Source organism: Pseudorca crassidens, chromosome 6 (genome assembly GCF_039906515.1).
Source record: "Pseudorca crassidens isolate mPseCra1 chromosome 6, mPseCra1.hap1, whole genome shotgun sequence".
Lineage (NCBI taxonomy): Eukaryota > Metazoa > Chordata > Mammalia > Artiodactyla > Delphinidae > Pseudorca > Pseudorca crassidens.
Window position 1 is genome coordinate 21442201 of NC_090301.1, and position 22034 is coordinate 21464234.

Below are 22034 nucleotides of genomic sequence, written 5' to 3' on the forward strand. Positions count from 1 at the left end.
GAATATAAACAGGGAAGAGACCAAGGGCTGAGTCTAATCTTCCTGAGCCCCCAGCATTTCCTCAGCTGGGAGACATAAAAATCATGTTTCCCCTTCCTACTTCACAGACTTCTTGTCAGGACCATCTTCAAGGCTTTAAAGCACTTAAAGCAATGAATGAAAGGCGTGATCACACGGTGCTCTGTTTCAGCCTTGGGATGAGAAGGCATGAAGGGTGGGAACATGTCAGGGAGAGGGGCCAGAAAAGTACCCAGAGTTTTTCTTCCTGTACTTTGAGAAGGTTGATGCCCCTGGTGTTGAAGGAAGTCATGATGAGCCTTGGTAGTTAACAATGAGAAAAGCTCCGGAATCTATGGACCGATGTTTAGACTTGGGGTTAAATAATGTTTAGACATTGAATTAACTTGATCAGAGTATCTGTCTTGGAAGCAGTGAAGGAAGGAAGGAAAGAACAAGGGAGGGAGGGAGGGAGGAAGGAAGGGAGGAGAAGAAGGAAGGGAGGAAAGGAGGGAGAGAGGAGGCAGAGAATAGAGGAGGGAGTAAAAGAAGGAGAGGCTAGGGCTTCCCTGGTGGCGCAGTGGTTGAGAGTCCGCCTGCTGATGCAGGGGACACGGGTTCGTGCCCCGGTCCAGGAAGATCCCACATGCTGCGGAGCGGCTGGGCCTGTGAGCCATGGCCCTGAGCCTGTGCGTCTGGAGCCTGTGCTCCGCAGCGGGAGAGGCCACAGCAGTGAGAGGCCCGCGTACCGCAAAAAAAAAAAAAAAGAAGAAGGAGAGGGTAAGGACCTTCGCTTCTCCTGCCCCTTCACCAGGAAGTCACCACAGAAGGAGGAGGGGAAAAGTCTGGAAGCCAGGGGCGAAGAGGCAGGCCAGTTCCTAGTAGGGAATCAGACAGGAGGCCTTAGGTAGTCAAGGGGGTCGCACTAAACAGCCTTTTGGGGTCTGTTTTTTGAGACCTTTGTTTGCTGTTTACTGGAGATGTTCTCTCTTCACTGTCAGAGCTTCAGTCTTGGACCAGTGAGGGCTGACGCCCAGCCTGTCTGTGGGGAGAGCAGTAAAGTCACTGGAACCACTGGCCTCAGCAGCCGGCCTGTGAGTGCGTGTTTTGTGGGGCTTTCCAGAAGCTTTCATACACGGTCCTTTGCTGGTAGTGAGGACTCACGGGAAACCCTTGTGAGCAGCTGTAATGCTGAGTGGCACTTAGCATGCAGTCCCCGGGCATGGAGTCCAGTGTTTGTAAGCCTGGAGTCTCCTTTTAGCCCTAGATGGTATTGAAAGAAAAGATTCCCAAGTGATTTGGTCCAGCGCCCTAGGTGGGATTGGGGGTGTAACCTGAGACTTTGCTTATCCTACCTTTTGGGAGTCAAAGCAGCCTCTGCTTCGCTTGTGTGTAACTTCAGAGCCGCTTCTCAAATGCCCGAGGTTAATAAAATATTTATCATCAGCAGATGGTGGCCGGGGGCAAAACGGCCACTCTCACTTTCCTCAGAACCTTTTAGAGGTCATTATATGGGGGAGGGAGGGAAAGTGAAGCTCCGATTCAGTGCCCTCTTCCCCCTCCTCTGTCCTCCCGGGGCTTCGGGCTCAGACCCCAGGGCCTTTGCACGGAGCTTTCTTTACACAGGTCCCACAGTCCTTCACAGTTTCAGGAGCACAGAGGTTCCCAAGCTGCTTCTTTAGTTGTTTACTTTAGGCCTTTCTTTGCTCTGGTCTCTTCTTCATCCTAAAGTTTCAAAATAGAGACACACATGTAGAGAACAAACGTATGGACACCAAGGGGGGAAAGAGGGGTGGGGGGGGCAGTGGTGGTAGTGGGATGAATTGGGAGATTGGGATTGACATATATACACCAATATGTATAAAATAGATAACTAGTAAAAACCTGCTGTATAAAAATAAATAAATAAAATTAAATTTAAAAAAAAAGAAAAAAACACCAACAAAGTGGATGCTGCCTTGACTGGATGGTGGAGCAGGACGAAAAGAATGGGGACCAGGGATCCCAGGAGCCAGACTGGTCTGACAGGTCCTTCCCTCATTCACTTTCACCTTGACTGGTGTTTTGGTGAAATTATTAATGATTTATTTAGCAGTGAACCCCACCATGTCTGTGCCCCCAAAGAACCCTGACTTGTAACTCTAACGGATGAGAAGAAGGTGGTGGGAGCGAGGTCCAGGTGAGGTAGGCAGCCAAGCGGAGTCGGGCTGCACTGCAGAGGACAGCAGCCTAGACCCCAAGCTTGAGAGCATCACCCTGGGAGAGAGTCATTGCTCACACTGCTTCAGGGGAGCACTGCCCCTAATGAGGGCGAGCTGGGGAGGCACTACCTGTCTGGAGACATCCACACAGGCCCGACACTGACCTGCCTACAGCAATTGTAAGTTAAGGATGAGAAGCTACTGTTTAACATTGGCTGGAGACACACGTGTATGGGGGTGGTGGGGGGAGTAGAGAGAAAAAGAGAAGACAGAGAGATTGATTGATTGATTGATTGATTGGTTGTGAGAGGGTAGGAGCAACTGACCAGGGAGGCGGCTGTCTTCTCAAAGCATGAAAAGAAACTGTGGGTTATCAAGTAGATAGGGACCAAGATAGCTTATTCTTGGTCAAATGTTGTCTATGCCTGATTATTCAGGTGGGTACCGGCCAACGTCTAAACCTCCTGGTCTACGGAAGCTTTACTGAGCTATGTCTGGGGTTTCCTTTAGCACGTCGGGATCACAGCTCAGTTTGTTCCATTTAAGTATTGGATACTTAATACTTTTAAAGCAGCTACTCTGTGCCCACTCCTGCCAGGTGATGTGGGATGTGAAAGAAATACTGGGTACAATCCCTGCCCTAGAGGAACGTATCAACTTGATGAAGAGACAAGACTCATACAGATGAAACAAACTTAGGGAAAAATAAAATACCGGTTTTGGAACGCACTCGAGGTTTAGGACCCAGGAGGGATGTGTGCTGTGGTGTCAGCAGCCAGTGGCTGCAGCTCCTGGTGAGAGCTGTGTCCCCGGGGTCTGGATGCCTTGAGGAGAAGCCCCAGGGGAATTTGCCGAGCCCATGCGTTTGTGGGTGTATCTCCGTCACAGCACTTGGATTCAGTCTCATGACCGTGGCTGCTTGGAGACGCCCCATCGAGGACCTCGTGCTGTGGGGGACTGTCCTCTGGCTGCCTGTCTCGGGAGAAGTGAAACAACTTGTTAGGCTTGTTCCTGCCTGCAAAGGGCGGTAGCGTCATCCATCCTTCTGACCTCAGATGGTTGTATGACAGGAGGGATGGAGCGTGGAGGCCCTTGGGTAGAGCACCGTGTGGTTTATCCCTGGCTGCAAAATCTATTTAGGCAAAAAGAAGTTGGAGTTAATACTCTTCACGCCCTGACACTGCAGTGCTGCCTGCTCTTGGGAACTCGTCTTTGTCCCAGTGTTCTCTCTCTCTCTGGGCTCCCCTGGTCTCTCCAGTCTGCTTTCCACCCCTGCTCCTTTCGTCACTCCCTGCTTGTTTCCAGACGCTTCCTCTGATCCCCTGGCTTCTGCAGTGATGGAGATGCACGAGCATTTCTCCCAAGTCTCGATCTCCCGCCCTGTCCTCACTCCTAAGCCCAGATCCTGATTGCTGTCTGCACGTCCTGCAGGCCTGCAGGTCGGCCTTGGCTTCCTCCAAGCCGTCCCAGGGAAAGGCATCGCCCTCACACGGTCAGCACTGACTCCTCTCCTTCCACTTCTGTGCCACCCATCACCGTCACCAGGGCGGCCACGTCTGAGAGTCTGTGATGCTGCTGGAACCCATCCTCTCGCAGCTATTCCCCCCTCTTGTTCTCAAGCCCACACCCTCCTTCGCTCTCACCCCAACCAGTATTTTGAAACGTTTAGAATTAAACCTGTACTTATTTATCAATAGAACTCCACCTTTCCTATGCCCCAAAGAAATCTTCCTTGTAACTCTAACAAATGAGGTTTAAACAGAGCGGCTTCCTTCTCTCTCTGCCCGGGAAGCCCTGCCCATCTCCTGTCCCACTCCTCCCCAACAGTGGTCCTGAAGCCCCCTGACACTAGGAACTCAAAGAACATGGCAGGAAAGCCACACCTACCCTCTTGTGACAGTTGATTGTGACAGCCTCCTGAGCTATCTCTCTGTTCCTTCTCTGTCCAGGGCTGTTTCTGTAAAACCCAGACCCGACAAGGCTCAAAACCACCTTGATAACTGGTCACCATTCACAGAACAAAGGCTGAACTGCAGCAGATCCTCAGTCTGACCCCAAATCACCTTTTCTTCCCTCCCTCTGGGCCTGTGTGGTGGGCCTGCGTGAACACTTGGAATTCCCCAGCCCTGCCGGCACCTTAAGCCTCCATACACTGCTGGTGGTGTTCCGTCTGCCAGGAACACCTTTCCCCATGCTTCTCTTCCTGAGGAAAGACTGTGTACTCCTTAGGTCTGGGTTAGATGTCGTCGCCTCCGCGAAACCTTTCTCGAACTTCCTTCTCATCAAACGTAATGTGTCACTCCTTCCCTGTTCCTACAATTTCCTGTTTGCACTTAAGAAGGAAAAATACTTACCTCCTTCCATTATAGTCACACCAGCAGCAGGGACAATGTGCTCTTTATTTTCGAGTCTGCAGAGCACCCATCCCGGCACCAGTATACACTTGTTGAATAAACAAACAACTGAATGAATGAATGAATGAGTTTGACGTGCTCGTTAAAGCCCATGTGGGCACCAAGGCCTCATTCGCCTCCTCTTTCACTGGCTTATCATTCTTAAGAGGAGTGGGTCTCTCTGTACTTCAGCCTTTGCGGTGCCAGGTGGCTAAGGGAAAACCCGGCAGTTCTGAGAACACGGTGGTCGAGCTGTGTCTGGTTCCCTGTAAGTCACTCTTTCTCCATAACTCCGATCACTGCCCAGTCTCAGACCCTCCACTTCTGAACCTCAGCTAGAGGGATTTAAAAAGCGCTTTCCAGCATCCATTTAGGTAGCTGGCCTCCTGCCGGCCTTGGTTCCAAGATCCCATCCCCTCTTTTCCCCAGTTTTCACAAGTGGGCCGTGGTTGGCTCTCTCAAGCCTGACCTGTACCCCATCACTCAAGCACTGGAGCCCTTCCCTTGATGGGAGGGTTCCTGTGCTGAGCCCCAATTTCGTGACCAGGACTTTGCTTTCAGTGGCAAGATCTCCTTAGTGCCAACTTCTGAGTATTTCATGTTTGTTTAAACCTTAACATTTACCTTCAGTCCAGCTGTCAGTTACTCTCATCCCTCCTTCCCAGGTGCTGTCTGCTTATCTGGTATCCACTGTCTGTCCTCATTTGCTCTTCACTCATGTCACACCTGCAGATGTGTTTGCCACCCCTTGGCCGTGGGGCATCCTAGCTCTGCCTCAGACAAGGGCATCACTCACCACACAGGTGAAAAGCCAGAGGGCTTCTACCCTCTCCTGCTCCCAGATAATGCACTTTTCTGCAGCTGCACGCTGTCATTCTGATCTTGATACCGATCCTGTCTCACCCGAGTTACCTCAGCTGCATCTTAATGAATCCCCCAAGTCCACTCTTCACCCCGCTGTAGCATTCTCCACACTTTAGCCAGAAAGATCTTTCAAGATGTAATACTGTTCATGTCACATCACAGTCCTGCTTAAAACCCTTCCTCATCTTACCTCGTTCTTAGGAATAAAGACCACATTTCTGAAGAATGTTAGAAAACACGGCCTACAAAGCCAGGGCTATCTGGCCCCAACGGCCTCCTCAGCTTCTTTTTCACTCACTAGCCAACATCCCCCTTCTTCTCATGCATACATCCTGCTTCCTCCCACCCCAGGGCCTTTGAACATGCCATTTCCTTTGTTTGGAACTCTGTTCTTGTCTTTCAGCTTAGAGCTCAAGCACCCCTTTTCCACAATGCCTACCTGTTGCTACCCTCGCTAGCTCTCACAGCTCCCTGAACTCCTCCTTTATAGAACTTCTCACAGTTTTTAATTATATAGTCACGTGATCATTCATTACTGTGTTTCCCTCTAGTGAGGTCCAAGGATAGGGACCATGTCCGTGTTGCTCACAATTTTATTGAGCCCTGTAATTAACATGGGGTCAGTGCCTCACGCATATTATTAGATGATGGGGATAACACCTGCATGATCCTACCTGACCAGTCCCACGGAAGTTTACCAGGTCTGTGTATAAGCATGTCCTAGGGATGATGCTCTGCCACTCAGCTCCTCCTAAGCCCGAGCATGGATACTGCCTCGTAGAGGGTAAACCATGAGACAGATATACAACATGGGGCTCCTGAAATCCTTACGCAACATCCCATATTGTTTATTGAAAGTATTTGGATGTGCATGTTTATTACTTAGTTTTCTTGTTGTAGGGAATTTGACAGATACTCCATACCATTGCACTCTACATTAACTGCATTTCCTTGAATTCAGAGCCAGTAAAAAGTTCATCTCTTCATGTTAATTGTTTTCTTCTTTTAATCATGAGAATTCTATTCCCCATTGGATTTCTTTTTTTTTTCTTAGCTGCTGGGGTACTCTGTGCTAAATTTCACACTTAACATAGTAAAATTTCCTCTGCCCAGGTATCCTGTTGTATCTGTCCTCTGTTGTTTTTATTATTTATTTATTTGTTTTTGGCTGCTCTGGGTCTTCATTGCTGTGCGTGGGCTTTCTCTAGTTGCGGCGAGCGGGGGCTACTCTTCATTGCGGTACATGGGCTTCTCACTGCGGTGGCTTCTCTTGTTGCAGAGCATGAGCTCTAGGCGCGTAGGCTTCAGGAGTTGTGGCACGCAGGCTCTAGAGCGCAGGCTGAGTAGTTGTGGCGCACGGGCTTAGTTGCTCCACGGCATGTGGGATCTTCCTGGACCAGGGCTCGAACCTGTGTCCCCTGCATTGGCAGGCGGATTCTTAACCACTACGCCGCCAGGGAAGTCCCGCTGTGGTTTTTAAAGTGATTTCTTTGTTGTTCTATTGTGTTATACTTAATTATTAAAGACAATTCAGATTCTTTTGTTAGGAATATATATATTTATATGTTATATTATATACATTTTTATTTATATTATATATTAGCTACATATGATGTATATATCATATTTAATACATATTACAAAGCCCTTATACCCCCTCTTTTATCCCATAGCGATAATCCATATTCTTCCTTTGGAGCCACGCTGGCGAGGGATGATGAAAAGAATCTGTGGAGTGTGCCTCACGATGTGTCCCACACAGAGGCAGACGATGACAGGATCCTCTACAATTTGATCGTTGTTCGTAATCAACAGGCCAAAGATTCAGAGGTAAGCACCTTTTGAGATCTTGCTGTGCACAGGTGATAATGTCCAGTGAAAAACAGCAATAACGGAGAAGACCAGCTTAGAATAGAGGAAAGAATGAAGGATGAGATGTGTGAAAGGTAGGGCAGGTCTTTTAGCAGCATCTAGTTGCTAATTTTAGCTGGTCTTGGTACACCTGTTTAATACACAGATAAGACTGATTTCTAATTGTTACTTTAATGATACAAATTACAGCAGTAGGGAAACAGCAAGGCAGTGCTGTTCAGATCGTGAAAATACTTTATGGTCTTAAATGGCTTAACCAGTCCATCTCTAATCTTTCCAACTGTTTAGCAAGCCACCATTAAAGATTCAGACTGAAGGTTGAGAGGTACTTTGCATCATCACTACTTCTGAATTAATGGGGCCTGAATTGTTTTTTTTTTCTCTGTTTGTATCTTCTTAAATTGTGCTTATGGATCAAACAGCGTATCTGCCATATTTGAGGTGATTTTTGTGATAAGGCTTGAAACCACTCTTTTACTCAAAGTCATTGATATGAGAACACCAGAATACTGAGAAGGAGACAACTTCATAAATGAAGAGAAAACAGCAAAAGGGATGATATTTTATTTTCTCCTTTATTCCAAATGTAGTATTATAGTACTATCATAATACAATATAATATTATGTGTATCATTTTCCAAGTAATACAAGCTAAGTTTTCTAACTTCTGTGTTCATCTGTTAGTTCTGAGTAGATGCCTATATTAGATATCACTTTATGTTTTCCTTTGTATCGTATAGTCATTGAGAAGAACAGAGACATTTAAAATCTCAGGCTTAGGCTATGAAGAAAAGCACCAGAGTGTGTATGTATGGGAGCAGGTTTATTGCGGGGGAATTGTTAACTGTTTTTCCCCCGAAAACATGCGTTAGCAGGAGATGATAACTTTAGAAGAGTCATGTGTCCCGGTCCTTTTATTCTGGTGTGACTTGGGATGCCTTTGGGGGGTTGGAGGTGGGCTGAGAGGTGGGGAATGACAGTTGCCTCTGATTCTTGAGGCCTGGGGTCGAAGAGTAGGCTGGAGAGTCCCGCAGTGGCTTTGATGAGCATCCTTTCTTGGGTGTGGAGTGCTAGTAGGGACAACTCCTGCTAGATATCCATCACAGCGCTTAAGTCAGAGGCATAACATATTAGTGGCCATGCACTGCGCTACCCCTGGCTTCCCCCCTGCTATCCCCTCCTCCACTGGTAACATTTAAAGGACATGATAAAGGCTGCTCAGGCCAGGAATAGCCATCCTGGCTGCCCTTCCTGAGCATATGGACAGGAATTCTTGCATGACCTTGTTTTCCCTTTAATGGGAAGCGCTAATCCTTACCCTGCTGTATTGGGCTGACCAGTTAGGGTTTCTGCTGGTGAGAATGGAACTAGTTCTTCTCTTTTCTTCCTTTTCTTTCTCCACTCTGTGCAAAGCTGTGACAGCAATAGGGAAGTGATATACATATATATAGCACACGTTTCTCTGTCTCCGCAGGGCCTCAGGCCAGATGTGAAAGGGGCTTGAAGGGTGTTTGCCCTGAGCCTGGCAGCTGTCTCTGGAGGAGCTCCTGTCTCTCTGCCCTGTTTGTCTTTACTTTTGAAAAGGCAGTAGAGGAGGCAACGTGAGCTGCAAAGCGCTCTGAATAAGCATGGCTTCCAAAGCAGCCGCCGTGTCATTTCTGTGCTGCTCTTGGACCTGTGTGAAGGGCCTTCCAGAAGGCTTTTCCTTTTTCTTTTTCTTTTTTTTCTTATTAGCTGAAATTCAATCCTCTATTATTCTGGTACAGAAGAAATAAGTAAGCATAGAAGCAATGTCTTTTCTCCTATATTTTCCTCAATATGTTGGAAAAAACCTCTTCTTGATTTGAATACAAGTACACCACTACTTTGTCATCTAGGCCATTTAATGTTGTGTAACATGTATATATACAGCACCTCACATTCATATTTAATGGAGTAGTGTACAACGAGTGAGTTCCAGATGTAGAAATGTTCTGTACGTAGTTTGACTGGTAAACTTCTCAGCGGCACGGATCATGTCTCTGTCTTACACTTTACCTCTACTTTAAATGGCTACAGGTCCCATTTTTGGGAACTTTTTATAACAGTGATTCTCAAACTTGAGCGTATATAAGAATTACTTTGAAAATAAGTTTCCTGGACCCCATCCCCAGAGATTTTTTTTTGAATTTTATTTTATTTTTTTGTACAGCAGGTTCTTATTAGCTATCTATTTTATACATATTAGTGTATATATGTCAATCCCAGTCTCCCAATTCATCCCGCCCCGAAGGCTTTTTCTTCTCCTTGCCTAAGAAATGAAGTCAAGTTTAACTCTAGAGGAACTCTGCAACCAGGACAGGCCGTCAGGTCAACAACATGAAGATGTGATGATGATGATTTTACATGAAATGTTATGAAATGTCTCTGTTCATGGTGCTTCCTTTTTTTTAAGGTGTAAAAAAAAAAAACATATACATACACAAGGTATATATAAAATATATATTTTAAGGTATGTGTGTATACATACATACATAATATATATACATGGTTAAAAAATGTTTCATATATTTTCTTCCAAAAATTTGAAATGCATATAAAAGCATATATTAATATATTAATATATCTATTCATTTTCCCACAGATTGGATCATACATTACATATCATTCTGTACCCTGCTTTTTTTCCACTTAATAATATATTTTGGACATATTTTCACTTCAACATGTGTAGATTTACCTTAGTGGTTTTGGGGGCTCTCTTGTATTCTCTTGCATGAATTCACTATCATTTATTCAGCCAGTCCCTATTCATATTTAGGTTGATTCAGGTTTTTTGCTATTAGGAGCAGAAGCAATGCTACAGTGGGTATCCATATATACTTGTGTGCCCTGCCATTATTTTTTCAGGAGTAGAATTGCTGGATCAAAGAGTATGTATGGGGCTTCCCTGGTGGCGCAGTGGTTGGGGGTCCTTCTGCCGATGCAGGGGATGCGGGTTCGTGCCCCAGTCCGGGAGGATCCCACATGCCGCAGAGCGGCTGGGCCCGTGAGCCATGGCCGCTGAGCCTGCGCGTCCGGAGCCTGTGCTCCGCAACGGGAGAGGCCACAACAGTGAGAGGACCGCGTACCGGAAAAAAAAAAAAAAAAAAAGAGTATGTGTGTATTTAAAATGTTGGAATTGTCACAGTGCTTCGTTCTTGGGGGAACCTAGGAAAAACACTTCAGGGTGCAAAACTCACTAGCATTGGGAGTTCATTCAGTGTTTAAGAGGAGCAGCTGCTAAGCTCCAGATAGCTGTTTGCCATGCTGAGGATGGAATTGCCAGAACTTTGGATTTTTAAGAGAAGCTAAAAATCCAAACTTACATATAAAATGTCCAGATTTTTAAATGATAGCTCACATTAAAAAAGTGTGTCAGCTAAACAAAATACGTTTATGGGCTACTGATATATAAGGAACATTTACAATAAGGACGACTACTACTTAATATTATTGTTATTTTGTTCAGTATGATTGAAAAATGAACTCACCATTGATTTAAAAGGTAGAAGGGGGAAGCTGGGGTTGTTTTAAGTTTGAACATTCATATTGCTTATTTTCCTTTTCACGCAGGGTAAAATTGGTACAAATTTTAATAAAACGGAGGATTTTAGTTTTGAGGGAAGAACAAATTCCACCTACTAAGGAACAAGAAACCCTAGATATTTTTGCATGATACAATTTAGAAGCTCAAGCAAGGCGTTAAGGAAAACTGAACATTATGTTTTTTCTTGAGTAGCAATAGCGTGAAAGACCCAGGAACGTCCATATTTGGAATTCTATGAAAAATGAAGAGTAATTTCAAAACAGTGTGTGCACCGCCTACATTCCCTTTCTGAATCTGGAGCTGGTGGAGGAAGGGCTGCAAATATAGTTAAAGCTACATTCGCTGTGTTGTCCCAAATTGGAAAAAAAATCAGAAAAGAAGACATATAGGAGAGCAAATAATGAAGCAAAGGCATGAACTTAAAATTACTTGCAGTGTCAGAAAATAAAACAATAACATTATTTAATTCTAATATAATCCACTTTTATTTACACAAGCCTTCAAAAGCTTGAACACTGTCAGCAGAATAACTGATGCATTTACAGATCTCCAAGTAGTGAAAAAATTTTGCTCTCATCTTTGACTTTGTAAAATACTTTATGTTTAAGAAATAGTAAACATTGGTAGGGCGCAGTGGTTGAGAGTCCGCCTGCCGATGCAGGGGACGCGGGTTCGTGCCCCGGTCCGGGAAGATCCCACATGCCACGGAGTGGCTGGGCCCGTGAGCCATGGCCGCTGAGCCTGCGCGTCCGGAGCCTGTGCTCCGCAACGGGAGAGGCCACAACAGTGAGAGGCCTGCGTACCGAAGAAATAGTAAACAACCTCAAAGTCATGTCACTACATCATTATCCTTATGTTCATTTTCATCAACGTAGTTGTACTTCACATAACACTCTGTTCTAGGGAGCTTAGTAATGGTTAATGAAATATCACTGTACCTTATTTACTTATTTTGTATAAATAATTCTAATCACACTGAACGATCTTGTCCTCCAAGATAATAGTGAAAACAGTGACAAGCACTGTTCAACCACTTGACATAGATTAATTAAGTCCTCTACACGACAACTGTGAGGTGGGTGCCGTTATTATTTCTATTTGAAGCAACTTGTCCAAGGCCACACAGTTGAAGGTATGGAGTCAGGATTTGAATCTGGGCTTTATGAATCCAGAGACAAAATATATAATGAGTACCACGATTGAAATTGTTAGAGGGGACTAGATATTGTCTGTGATCCCATGTAGCTTTCAAAATGCATGAACAGAATCTGTCCAAAGCCTATTTCTGTGACTTTTTGAAACCAATGATATGAAAGGGACTCTCACATCGGTGGAATAAGAACTATGTTTGGTTTGGGGATCGTGATTGCAGTTCAGGAAGTGGTCCCAGTCATAATACACTTTTCCCAAATTATGCATTTACACAGTGAGTACAGCTGGTTAAGACTGCAACCCAGGGTTTCAGTTTTGTTTTTTTTTTAGCTGTACGTGGGCCTCTCACTGTTGTGGCCTCTCCCGTTGTGGAGCACAGGCTCTGGACGCGCAGGCTCAGCGGCCATGGCTCAGGGGCCCAACCGCTCCGCGGCATGTGGGATCTTCCCGGACCGGGGCACGAACCCGCGTCCCCTGCATCAGCAGGCGGACTCCCAACCACTGCGCCACCAGGGAAGCCCCATCCCTTCGTCTCTTTGTTCAGTGTTCTCTGATGTGTTATTTGGTGCCCCTTCTGAAGGTTCGGTAATAGTTCTTTTAGGAGTTCGTGCATGGCTTCAAGATTTTTACTCTGTTAAAGAAGGCTTTTACATTTTTGATTAAGAATATAAGTACTGGGCTTCCCTGGTGGCACAGTGGTTAAGAATCCACCTGCCAGTGCAGGGGACACGGGTTCAAGCCCTGGTCCAGGGAGATCCCACTTGCCGCGGAGCAACTAAGCCCGTGAGCCACAACTACTGAGCCAGTGCTCTAGAGCCCACGAGCCACAACTACTGAAGCCCGCGTGCCTAGAGCCCGTGCTCTGCAACAAGAGAGGCCAGAGCGATGAGAAGCCTGCGCACCGCAGCGAAGAGTAGCCCCCCGCTGGCTGCAACTAGAGAAAGTCCGCCAGCAGAAATGAAGACCCAATGCAGCCAAAAATAAAAAGTAAATAAAATTAAGAATGTAAGTGCTGAAAATCAAATCGTTTTCATAAACACTTTTAAGGACTATGCTGGTTCAAAATAGGTGATGTTTGTTTGACATAATCGGTGATAGAAATTCTAGGCTTATTTTTAAAGCTATTAAGTAATTGCATGCTCGGAAATGTTTGTCATTCTGATGATGAGCGCCTGTCACTGAGCAAAGCAGTATTTATACACTGGCAGGAACCATGTGAACACCAGATGCTTGTGTGGCTCAAGCCATCCTGTGAAAACCTGAAAACCTCCCTCTGCTGAACCCCTGGGAACAGCTACATGTTATTATTTTTTAAAACTATAGAGGCAAAAACATAAAATGTCCCTGGTTTACAATTTGTTTGCTCTTCCTGTGTGTCAGGACTCCCTGCTGGCGTAGTGTTGCCAGGCATTGTAAACAGTTCCTATGCAATGTTTAAGATAGCAGCCGAAGTTCCCAGGGGTTTGTTTGCAATGTCTGGATTATAGGCTTGGCCTGTCATATCCCTGGTACTAAAAGAAAGGGTAAAACAGAGTTAACTGGAATGTTTGGTTGGAGGATGTGAGGTGGTGGGAGAGAGGGCGGGTACCAGCCACATCGCTCTGCAGCGCTTGGAGGTGGGATGTTCCGGTTGGGCTCTGCACGGCTCCGTCTTAGCAAGTCTCCACTCGCTGGACGAGGCTCGCTCTGGTCAGGCCATCTGACTTCTCTATAAGTGGGTGAACACTGGCCATGGTTGGCGATAGAGCTGCAAATTTTACGCCAAGCGTGAAGGAGCAAAATAACAGTGGAAAATTGAAGCAATTCTCTAGATCATTCTGGGCTTCTCAAAAGGCCTTTTTGTTTGGGGTCCAGATGATCCAGATTGTTGAATGCAACCATTCTTTATTTGACTTTGCTAGTGACTGTTTGGGTTAGAGGGGGAGAGAATAAAAACACTCGTTAGGATCTGAGAGTCAAGCCGTCTTACCCTCTGTGTTCTAGGTAATAATACTTATGGAGGATTATGTTGGGTTCTCAGCAGTAGCATGCGGCTTAATGCGTGTGTTCCAGGCAAGAACTGAAGCCTCACAGTACCCCTGTGAAAGAGGGATTGTGACACATAAGATCAGAGGCTTTTGGTCCTCTGTCCAGGGTGTTGGAGTGGGGGAATTGGAATCGTAGTTCAGTCTGTATGACCTGGAAGCCTGTATGATGGGAAACGCTGCCCCCGTGTCTCTATTGAGCTTAGAAAGAGTCTCAGTGGAATCTTTTTGGTCAAAGACAAAGTTACCAAATGGGTGTTAACTTCCTGCCGAGCAGCGGCTCTGGTCTGTGTATTTGTCAACCATTACTCACCCTGCACCGACTGAATCACCGAGTGGACGACTTTAGTATCTATTTAGTATCAACCTGTATTGGGCAGTGCATGTAACGTCCTCTAGGTGATGCTGCTTGGGAATTTTTAACGCCTTGGGCACCATTCTGGGTACAAAAATCTATTGGACTCCACCGGAAGACATTGTTTGTCTGTCTGTGAGGTTCTTTTCTATTCTTTGCCCACCCTCAACGTTAAAAAAATATCTAAGTATTTTTGGATATTAACATTAAGGTAATCCACGTTTCTTACCGAGTAGGTAGCGCATCAAAGCTCTGTGTAAGCCAACAGAGTTGAGACAACAAATATTAGAAAACGATGCAGGCAAGGGGAAAATCATTAGATATTCAGTAGCATGTGAGGTGCTGAAAAACATGCCTTTTGGAATGAGACAGTTGCGGGTGAGAGTCATAGCTCTGCCATGTCCTAAGATGACACTGAACAGTCATTTAAACTCGGGGAGATCATACTCTTTATTGTCCAGTTTGGGACACAGTCACAAGGTCTTAACTAAGAAGAAAGGGGGGTGCTCATATGGAGTATGCCAGGCCAAAGATATAAATTGGGGCTACCCTAGACAAGCTGGGATATATGATCACCTTTTTAAAAAATTGTGGTAAAATATAAATAACATAAAATTTGGCATTTTATCCATGTTGTAGTGGCAGTTCAGTGGCATTAAGTACATTCACATTGTTGGGCAGTCATCACCACCATCCATCTCCAGGACTTTTCATTTTCCCAAACTGAAACTCCATACCCATTAAACAGTAACTCCCTATAACCCCTTCCCCCAGTCCCTGGAAACCACCTTTCTACTTTCTGTCTGTGAATTAGACTACTTTAGGTACTGCATATTAATGGAATCATACGATATTTGTCTTTTTTTTTTTTTTTTTTTGCGGTATGCAGGCCTCTCACTGTTGTGGCCTCTCCCGTTGCGGAGCACAGGTTCTGGACGCACAGGCTCAGCGGCCATGGCTCACGGGCCCAGCCGCTCCGCGGCATGTGGGATCCTCCTGGACCAGGGCACGAACCCGTGTCCCCTGCATCGGCAGGCGGACTCTCAACCACTGCGCCACCAGGGAAGCCCGATATTTGTCTTTCTGTGACTGGCTCACTTCACTTAGCAAAATGTCCTCAAGGTTCATCCATGTTGTAGCATGTGTTAGAATTTCCTTCCTTTTTAAAGCTGAATAATATTCTATTGTATGTATAAACCACATTTTGTTTATTCATTCTTCTGTCACCAGGCACATGGGTTGCTTCCAGCTTTTGGCCTATGTGAGCAATGCTGCTATGAACGTGGGTGTACAAATATTTGTTTGAGTCCCTGATTTAAATTCTTTTGGGTATATACCCAGAAGTGGCATTGCTGGATCATATGGTAATTCTATGTTTAATTTTTTGAGGAACCGCCATACTGTTTTCCACAATGTCTGCACCATTTTACATTCCCAACATCAAGGCATGAGAGTTCTAATTTATCCACATCCTCACCAACACTTGTTATTAAGATCACCATTCTTAACCTCTAAACTGATCAATAAAACAGCTGATGACTTCATATTGATCAGTTTTCACATCCACATAGAGCAGAGACAGTTGAAACTGTGGGCCAGTCACCACCACTGAATATCAGCCTTAGGGATGTAAACCCGGAAGAGGCTGATATCTTGACAGAGCCTCCCTCTGAGCTGCCTGTCCATGGAAGGGAAATAGGTCAGAAAACTGGGGGAGCTCTTTGTACCTGAATTCTATTCTGTTTTTTCCAAGCATCCATATACTAAAATGTAATGGCCAGGCCCTGGTTCTTTTACTGCTCTTTAGATTCTGTCCTCATTAGCCCTCTTCCCCTGGAGCCCCAGAAAGATAGTAGATAGTACACCTTGGGAGTACTGACAGGTCAGTGACAGAGAGGGTGTACAACGCACTGGGGACCTGCAGGAGGATGCCGTGCCTGTAGGAGAAGGGCAGGGAGCTGGCCATCTCTTTCCATTACTAGAACTTCACTGTTGCAGTAACAGGTTGCTGCACCTCTGGGCTTTCTGAGTTATTGCGCTTGTGATGGTGGATTTCCAGAAGGCAGACCACATGTTTATTGGCGCGCATATGCAGGATAATTCACTGATAAGGAATTCTATCTCTCCATTAGTTTTTTTTGCAACTTGCATAAACCAGTTGGGCCTGAGAAGAAACAGAAACCGTAAAGCTGCCTCAAGAGTTGTATTTTTTTTAAATTATAGTTGACTAGTTGTAAATTTGAAACACAGGGATTAATACCAAGTTAAGCCTCCAGTGACCTACCCAGTGATAGCTTTGGCTTTTTCTAGAACAAGTGAGATCATCAGAAATGCCTGCCTGTCATAGAGTCAGGGTGCCTCCTCCATGCATTGCCTGGATTTCCACAGCAGTCTTTTGATGTTGATGAGTTATTCATTTAAAAGACAGTGAGAGGGGCTTCCCTGGTGGCGCAGTGGTTGAGAGTCCGCCTGCCGATGCAGGGGACGCGGGTTTGTGCCCCGGTCCGGGAAGATCCCACATGCTGCAGAGCGGCTGGGCCCGTGAGCCATGGCCGCTGAGCCTGTGCGTCCGGAGCCTGTGCTCCGCAACGGGAGAGGCCACAACAGTGAGAGGCCCGCATACCGCAAAAAAAAAAAAAAAGACAGTGAGAGAGAGACCCGAAGAGGTTTCTTCTTGATAGTGTCCAGAAATGGGCTTCTGATTCAGGGTTCGATGCCTTCCCTTTGGGGTGGAGAAGGAAAGCTAGAAGGATCTGAGGATTTAGGGCAGATAGCTGAATGATTTTCTTTGTCCTTTATTTTAAATGTGAGCAGGAATAATCATGTGGTAAAAGAACTCTATAGAAAAAAAAAAAGGCACTTTCCAACTTATTTCCTTCTTTAGAAAACAACAGTGTGTGATTGATTTTTCAAATGTATCTGTGCTATTTTATATACAGGATTTGTTTCAACAAAAGTTCAAATTCTGCCTGATGTGTCTATTTATTGGTTAATTTTATTAAAAACAATGTGTCTAATGTTCAATTAGGCAGGCTTGGTTTGTAATGAGTGTTTTCAGTTCTCTGTATCCCTGAGAGTCTAATATTTTTTAGTCTTGATGTTAATTTAGGGTCAACAATGTGGAAAACTCTTTTCTGTTCTTCCTACATCCCCTGCCTCTCAATTCAATAGGAGGACGAACTGATTTCTATTGCCATTAAGTTAGAATTTCTGGTTTCATCAAAATAAGGACCCACTTTCAGTTTCACAACTATCTTAGGTCAACACAATGGGCATGTGCGTGAGGGAGCCTGGTTGGTTGTTCATGCAAAGCTCACAGGCTTGTGATACTATGGGTATCTCTATAGCTCTTTATCTCTATACTTATACCTATATCTATCTATTTCTCTATCTTATCTATCTGTATCATTCTGTCATCCCTATCTATCTATCTATCTATCTATCATCTGTCTATTTACATTTTTTTAAAGGAATTGGCTTACAAAATTGTGGAGGCTTGGTGAATTCAGAATCTGATGGGGGAGGCCAGCAGGCTGGAGACTTAGGGAATAGTTGCAATTCAAGTCCAAAGGCAGAATTCCTTCCTGCAGAGAGGAGGCCAATCTTTGTTTTATTAGAGCCTTCGAGTGATTAGGTAGGGCCCACCCACATTATAGAGAGTAATCTGCTTTACTTGGAGTGTACTAATTTAAATATTAATCTCATCCACAAAACACCTTCACAGAAACACCCAGAATAATGACTGACCAAATATCTGGGCACTGTGGCCCAACCAAGTTGGAACATAAAATGAACCATCATAGTGGATTTTACTAATGCTCATCAAATTTGCAAGAGACTGCCGTATAAACCCAAATGCACGTAACCATTTGATGGGCCATAAACTTGACCGGTCCGTCCAGCCTCTCCCCTATAATGAAATACGTAAAGGAAACGAGTGACCACACTAGAAGGTGACTGGGAAAGAGGGATCAGAGATCTATGGCAACTGCCATCTATGGAACACTTACTGTGTACCCGATGCTGCTCTAAGTATGTTACATATACAGTGTTAACTGCTGTTGGCCTCCAGATGTGATAACCTGGTGCTTTCATCTCCAGTATAAAGCTATTCCTGTGATTTGGTTAGGACACCCTGCCCCTTGATGGTGGTAGATAGAGGTTTCTGAACATCACCCCCAGGTGAACTGTAGCTTCAGGAACTGGACACAGGCAGGGATTCGGGAGGGCAGGCAGCAGAATATGGAATCAAGGGAAATCCAGAACCGTGTAATATTAGACGAATCTGCGACTGAGACCAAGGGAGATATTTCGAATAAAGGCTCAAATTGAAGGGGCTAGGCAGTTACCCAAACAGAGCCAGCAGATTAGCAGTGGAAGATAGGGCTCTCTAGACATTTCAGTCCGAGTGAAATAATCTGTGTAGATTACTGCAGTAGAATTTAATGCATTGCCAAGGCCCGGCGAGTCCTACTCTCCCATTTTCTCCCTTGGAACCTCTTGACTATTTCCCCAATCCAATAATGACATCATCTCTGTTGCCCATGGACAGCTACACCTCTCCAGTTGAAGGCACATTCATTTTCTTGATTTACTATTTAATATATAAAGCTGGACTGAAGGCATAGAAGCTGATGAGGCTATTGCGCTTTGAGGAATCTCTGCCCAGCCTGTGGCAGCGTTCAGTACAGTTCTACATTTTCCTGTTGGCTGAGACCCAAGAGAGCCCAGGGGAAGTGGTGGCCTCAGAGTGGTATCCCTTGTGATCAAAATAGCTCCTTTGCTTTCGCAACAGTTGTTTTGGCCCCATTCACTGGTTTGAAGTTCTTTTAAGGTTGAGCAGCCCAAATATATATATATATAAAATATTTATTTATTTATTTATTTGGCTGTGCCGCGTGTTAGTTGCGGCATGTGGCCTCTATTTCCCTGATCAGGGATCAAACCCGGGCTCCCTGCATTGGGAGCGCGGAGTCTTAGCCACTGGACCACCAGGGAAGTCCCTGGAGTAGCTTAAATATTGAATCTAAGTTATATTAACTCATCCGGCAGTTCCAGTGTTTGCAGTCCATCCTATGGATATTCTCACACAGTTAAACAAAGATATGCGTTCTCTGCAGTAGTGTTTTGAAAAGTAAAAATCTGGAAATAAAAATATTTGATGAAGGTACTGGTTAAAAAGTAACAGGGTAGGATTTATAGATAATGGCTTGGAAAGATAGTTATGATCTATTGCTAAGTGGGCATGTATAATATTATCCCATTTGTGTAGAAAGAGATCCCATTTGTATAAAAGCATATGTATGCTAATATACAGCAATAAGATTTCTTCGTAGGAAGGTTACCTATGAACTTTTTTTTAGCCTTGGTGACCACTGGGGAGTAGAAGTGGATGGAGAAAGGGGTACTTTCACTTTCTTTTAACTTTATGGTCTTCTGTACTGTTTGAAAGCGATTTTAGACTATATGTGTGTATTGCTTCTGTATACATATACTTCGTATAAAATAATTATTTCACAGCACACTTTGTGGTGGCTGTTTCCTTAGGTCTTTCTAATCTGTCTTGTTTTAGTGTGGGTATGTTGGAGAAAGGGGAAGAAGGGGTGGGAAGAAGGAGGGAGGGAGGAAGAGAGAGAAAAAGAGAGATTAAGAGAGAGAAATGAGAGTTAGTTTAGGAGGACTGGAGCACACTTTGAGGAATCCTGCCAAATGGACTGAATGGCAGAATGTGCATGAAGCAGTCACTTGGTGTTTATCTTTTGAACATTATAAGATTCATCTAGTAGATCAGGCTCTTTCTCTGAAGCTCGGCTTCCCTCCAGCTGCCTGTGAATTCACATGGTAATTAACAGAGACGTATTTGTTCGATTCTTCCCCACCCTCCCCACCACCCTGCCCCCGCCTCTTCCTTTGATTGGTCTTTTGCTCATCTTAGAATAACTGAAAATGGCTCTTAATTGCACAGAGCCCGCTAGAGCCCTGGATCCTGGCGCGCTGGGTCTCCACGGTGTGAATGTGCTCAGCTGGGGAATCTCTGAAGGCTTACGAGGAGTCCTCCATAAGTACAGCTTTTTGGTTTTGAGTGGATGCCGAGCGGGAATGGCAGCACCTGCCCGGTTCTGATGGGGGCCCAGATCTGTGGCTTTTCAGTCCTAAAATCGCCGAAGTGTTCTGGAAGGAGACCGTATTTTTCTTGATATGAAACCACCCTTCCATTTAGGTACCCAGTTCCTGGGTACCTGTTGTCACATGATTATTACACCATGCTGTTTACCGCCCTGGAGGGAGCTGCGCCCTTTGATGGTTTTGCGATAGGAGAGACAGGTCAGGTGGCTTATGAATACAAACTGAGTCTACCCTCTTGAAATAATCGTCCTGTTTAATTAGAAAAGAGGTGAGGTAAAGTCACATCCAAGCTTGTTTACCACGTTGCTGTTGTCATTGTTACTATTAAGTAATTTGGAGCCTGGACCCAGCGATTATCATACTAAGTGAAGTAAGTCAGGCAGAGAAAGACAAGTTATCATATGATATCAATCATGTGTGGAATCTAATTTAAAAAAAGATACAAATGAACCTATTTATAAAGCAGAAGCAGACTTATGGAGATCGAAAACAAACTTATGGGTACCAAAGGGGAAATGTGGGGTGTGGGGAATAAATCAGGAGCTTGGGAGGAACACACACACACGGCTATATATAAGATAGATGACTGACAGGGACCTGTGTATAGCACAGGGAACTCTACCCAATATTCTGTGATAACCTATATGAGAAAAGAATCTAAAAACGAATGAATATATGTATATGTATAACTGAATCACTTTGATGTACGCCTGAAACTAACACAACATTGTAAATCAATTATACTCCAATAAAATTAAAATATTAAAAACAGTAAAGTAAGCATAGACAAAGCTTCAAAACATAAACAGCTTGGAGCCAGGTTCAGAGGACCTGAGCCACCGTTCACCTCATTCCTTCTACACGGATGCAGTTTGCGCTAGGAGGCCGCACACAGGTGGGCAGTGTGTGTTTGCACCCCGTGTTGTCAGTCCTGGCTGGGGCTCCAGGAACCGGAAGATCCACATGCTCGTGCTGCTTCCCCAGGCCCGGATGCTGGGCAGTCATCAGGGAGGGGCGAGCAGGAGGAAGTCCTCAGAGATACTTTTTGTTTCATTGTGCAGCCGAGTGTACTTGTCTCTTGGCACTGATTTTTATTCTTACTTTTTTTGCCAGCCTTGGCGAATTTACCAGGAAGTTTTGAAACCAGGTACAAGGGGTGGAGATAAACCCCCCCAGCCGTTGAGTTTGTTGTTAAACACAGGACGTACTCAGGAACGTGCTTTTTCCCGTTGGTCCCTGTCTCTTTGCCAGCACAGAAGGACTCCGAGGAAAGCTATGAGTGGGAATGGCAACAGCTCGTAAGAAGAGAGACCTTCTGACCAAGGACTGGTCAGGGTGCCTGCTCTTCCAGCCTGGCTTTGACAGTCGGCGAAAATACTTTTAAAAATGCCCTCTGTCGTCTTGTACTGCGTAGACTGTCATCTATCTGAAGTCAGCAGGGTTTCCGTAGTTTTTTTTACTGGGAAATGACTGTAGGCCGTG

The 22034-nt window shown here is 45.0% G+C and overlaps 1 protein-coding gene across 7 annotated transcripts in view; it reads left to right on the top strand.

Moving 5' to 3' along the window:
* MREG (melanoregulin) overlaps window positions 1-22034 on the top strand; it is a 117292-nt gene that overhangs the window by 66879 nt on the left and 28379 nt on the right. For all 7 annotated transcript variants that reach the window (XM_067740674.1, XM_067740673.1, XM_067740678.1 and 4 more), the window contains one exon: window positions 7129-7285. In XM_067740674.1, the coding sequence (XP_067596775.1) occupies window positions 7129-7285 (157 nt within the window). The remainder of the gene's footprint in view (window positions 1-7128; window positions 7286-22034) is intronic.